Source organism: Sinocyclocheilus rhinocerous, unplaced genomic scaffold (genome assembly GCF_001515625.1).
Source record: "Sinocyclocheilus rhinocerous isolate Xijiao unplaced genomic scaffold, SAMN03320098_v1.1 scaffold1189, whole genome shotgun sequence".
In the NCBI taxonomy this organism is placed as follows: Eukaryota; Metazoa; Chordata; class Actinopteri; order Cypriniformes; family Cyprinidae; genus Sinocyclocheilus; species Sinocyclocheilus rhinocerous.
The window spans coordinates 283,698-287,798 of record NW_015633719.1 but is presented as its reverse complement, the minus strand read 5'-3'; the positions used below and the strand labels follow the sequence as shown (position 1 = coordinate 287,798).

General features: G+C 30.6%; 1 protein-coding gene across 1 annotated transcript in view; it reads right to left on the bottom strand.

Annotated features, from left to right (window-relative positions):
* The window catches only part of crygn2 (crystallin, gamma N2), a 4,234-nt gene extending 376 nt beyond the window's left edge, over window positions 1-3,858 (bottom strand). The window contains exons 1-3 of the mRNA XM_016558560.1: window positions 3,758-3,858; window positions 2,051-2,299; window positions 1,452-1,597 (exon numbers count right to left, since the gene is read on the bottom strand). Coding sequence (XP_016414046.1) covers window positions 1,452-1,597; window positions 2,051-2,299; window positions 3,758-3,778 — 416 coding nt within the window. The 5' untranslated portion in view covers window positions 3,779-3,858. The remainder of the gene's footprint in view (window positions 1-1,451; window positions 1,598-2,050; window positions 2,300-3,757) is intronic.
* Between the last annotated feature and the right edge of the window lie 243 nt (window positions 3,859-4,101).

Genomic DNA, 4,101 nt, shown 5'->3' with positions numbered 1-4,101 from the left:
AAAATCTGGAATCTGAGGGTGCAGAAAAATCTAAATACTGAGAAAATCGCTTTTAAAGTTGTCCAAATGAAGTTCTTAGCAATGCATATTACTAATCAAACATTAAGTTTTGATATATTTACGGTAGGAAATTTACAAAATATCTTCATGGAACATGATCTTTACTTAATATCCTAATGATTTTTGGCATAAAAGAAAAATCAATAATTTTGACCCATACAATGTATTGTTGGCTATTGCTACAAATATACCCCAGAGACTTAACACTGCTTTTGTGCTGCAGGGTCACGTATTAGATGGAGAAAAAAAATCAGAAATGTAAAAATCTAAGCTAAACAGGAATATCAAAAGGAACTAAAAATATGGGGGGAAAAGCACATTAACTAATATATATATAAGCTGAAACAAAATAAAATAAAATAAAATGATAAAATGTGAATATTAATGAAAATCTTAAACTTAAAAAAATGTATGAGTTAAAGCACTAAAATGACTAAAAATGAAAAATAAAGCTAAATAGAAATATATATAAAAATAAAAAGATAAAAGCATATAATATTAACAAAAAATCTAAGCTAAAGAGAAATATAAAAAGTTACTAATAAAAATGGTAAAAAGCACATTAACTAATACAAAAGAGATGTTAATTGAAATAAAGCTGAAACAAAAAATAAAATAAAATGATAAAATATGAATATTAGGAAAACTTGAACTTCAAAAAAAAATTGAAGCACTAAAATTACTACAACTCAAAAATAAAGCTACATAGAAATACATAAAAAATAAAAAGACAAAAGCATATAACATTAAAACTAAAACTAAAAATACAAAAATAAAAATGTGAATATTAGATGAAAAACGAACTTCAAAACTTTGGCAACTAACTGAAATAAAAATGCAAGTTCTAAAATAATAATAAAAAACTAAATAGAAATAATACAACAGACTAATACAGATGACAATGACAAAATAACAAACTAAAACTAAGACAAATGTTGGTAATTTAATTAAATAAAGTAAATAAATATAGTAAAGAATGAATATACGATGAAAAAATTTTACTTCAACAATTTTAAATGAAATACATTTGCAAAATAAGTACTAAATTTAAAAAAACAAATGATAAAAACAGACAATATTATTAAAACTTAAAATGAAAGCTAAAAAAATAATTAAGCTAAATTCAAAGACTATAATAGTAAACAAATAGCAATGGTGTTCATCACTAACTCTTTTTTTCTAGAAGAAATGCTGCACTTTAAAGTATTTTAAACTTGTACGAGTTTGAAGTCCATTTTTACGGCCACATTTGTACTTTTATAAGCGCATCTGTCACTAAAGCGATCACAAATGTTGAAAAACTGGAGCACTTGCAGCATCTAAACATGCATCTGTGAACTCTGAACAGAATGAGTATAGAGTATGAATATAACTGATGAGAGTGAACTCACGCTCCGTCTCCGAACACTCGCACAGAGTTGATGCAGTTAGTGTTGAACCCGCGGCTCTGAAGGAAGGGACAGTCGTCACACAGATCCATGCACTGCCCCGTGTAGTTACAGCCCTCGAACAGCTGCATGCGGTACTGCTCGCCGTGCTGGACATAGAACAACACACCACAAAATCATGACATGTGTGTTAATGCACAGCCTTCGAGATGCATCTCGTGTCATCCTGTTGTGTTTAGTGCATTGAAGCCCTTGATAGTGTGCTCGAGTCAAGTCGAGGTTTGTGCTCATGCAGTGGAACGAAATGTCGTGCTACATAGTTAAACATAAATATAAACATACAACACTAGATATAAGAAACTATTTTTTAAACCTATACATAGCTAACTTATTGAATGCGGTAATCTAACTGTAGTGTATATGTTTTTCTGTATGTATGTGTGTGTGTGTGTGTATATACACACACACACACACATATATACAGAAAAACATGCAGTTAGAAAATAAATAGAGAATGCAAGTGATTAAAAAATAGATCAAATAGAATTAGAATAGAGAGTGCTAGAGTTAGAGATGATAAGATGAGTTCGAGATGTTCTCACCATCCTGATTGGTCTGCAGGAGCCCATGTGATCGTTGTGTGAGTTCCAGCGCTGAAACTCGGGATACTCTCCGCGCTCCAGGATGAACTGCTGGCCCTTGAAGTCCGGATGATCGAAGCAGATCCAGGCGCCGCTCTCCACGCGGATGGAGTTCACCCGGTTCATGAAGCCACGGTCCTGGAAGTTATCACAGTCACCGTAGACCTCCAGCCGGCGGCCGGTGAAGCAGCGGCCCTCGTAAAACACGATCTGAGGAGCAGAGCTCAGTCAAATCATCAGAGAGCATCTCAACAGGCTTCTTCTGAAGGCCTTGCAATCCAAGATCTTCATGTTAAGAGTCGGAGAATAATTGCATTTCTTCAATATCAAACTGAAAGTGTCATATAAATGTGAGAGAAACTCTCCAAGCCAAGGTTAATTTAAACTAAAACCATTAAAACATTACTTGAAATTAAATAGACATTAACTGAAATAAAATTAATATAAATATAAAATATATGTATTTAAAACAAATTACACAAACTCCCAAGGCAACATTTCTCTTTTTCATTTCATTTAAATTAAAGTATCAATGTAAACTAAGACTAAGTAGATAATAATAAATACATAAATAAAACTAATAAATAAAAATCATTAAAACTGTATAGACATATGAAAAAATGGCCACAACTTTAACTAAGTGCCAACGTAAACTAAACCTAAATAAAAATAAATAAATATTATAATAAAAAACATTATAGACTAAAACTAATGCATAAAATTACTAAAGACCATTTAGACACATTTTTTTAAAAATTACTAAAACTTTAACTAAAATAACAATATAAAACTATAAATGTCATGTAAAAATGATGAGATAAACTCTCCAAGCCAGGATTATTATTGTTAACTAAAACTAAAACCATAAGAAACATTTTCATTACTTAAAATAAAATAAACATTAACTGAAATAAAATATATTTTTAAAACTAATTTAAAAATATTTCAGAAAAATTAAAAATAAAACTAAATAAAACAAATAGCTAAAATAAAACTATAAAAAATAATAAATTATATATATATATATATAAAACTAATAAAAATTACAAAATTAATAATTATTTTTAAAAAGTTACTAAAACTTTAACTAAAATTAAACTTTAACTAAAATCTAATGAAAAAATATTAACGGTCAAACTGTAAATGTAATGTAAAAACAATGACAGTATCTCTCCAAGCCAGAGCAATTATTTTTAACTGAAACCATAAAAACCTTAAAATTAATAAAAATTAAAAAATTAAAAAATCATAAAATAAAAAAAAATTCAGCTAGTTGCCAAGGCAACATTTCATAGTTTAAACTTAAGCATAACAATAAACTAACACTAAATGTAAAAATAAATAAATAAAATGAATAAACTAAAACTAATAAATAAAAATTATGCAGAAATAAAAACAAAACAAAAACTAATAAAAATGGCAAAAAATAAAAATACTAAGGTTAAAATGAAAACAAAAAAATATATGTAAAAATAAAATATTAACAAAAAATATAATAGGATCTCAGTGACACTGAAATAACACAGCAAGCATGAAGGGGCCTATAAGAGGTCAAAGATCAGCCTAATTATACGCCTGAAATGTTCCAGGGTCCAGGGTTTGATGAAGCTGACCGAAGGTGGTTTCTGACCCAAACTCTGCTGAAGTCGTGACCGATCGCACTCTTACCTTTCCAGAATACTGCGACATCTCCACTGGATTGTGTCCAAACTCAGCCACACGCACCAAAGTGTGAGAGCGAAAGTTGGACGGGTCAATATATACGGGCCACACGATCTCGCGAGAGCCGCTGCACAAAGATCTCACAATGAAGAGCTTTCGGCTTCTGCTGACGCCACGCTTTCCTCGTCCTGCTGATTCTGGGCTTTGAGAGCAATAGATTCTGCTTCGCTCGACTTTGTGGGCCGTTTTGCCGATGTGAGGCTCGTGTCTCATTCTCATCAGATCATTCTGCTGCTTTCATATCTGAGAGGTTCCTGAGGATTCTTCATGTTTTACACTTTATCTGGAAC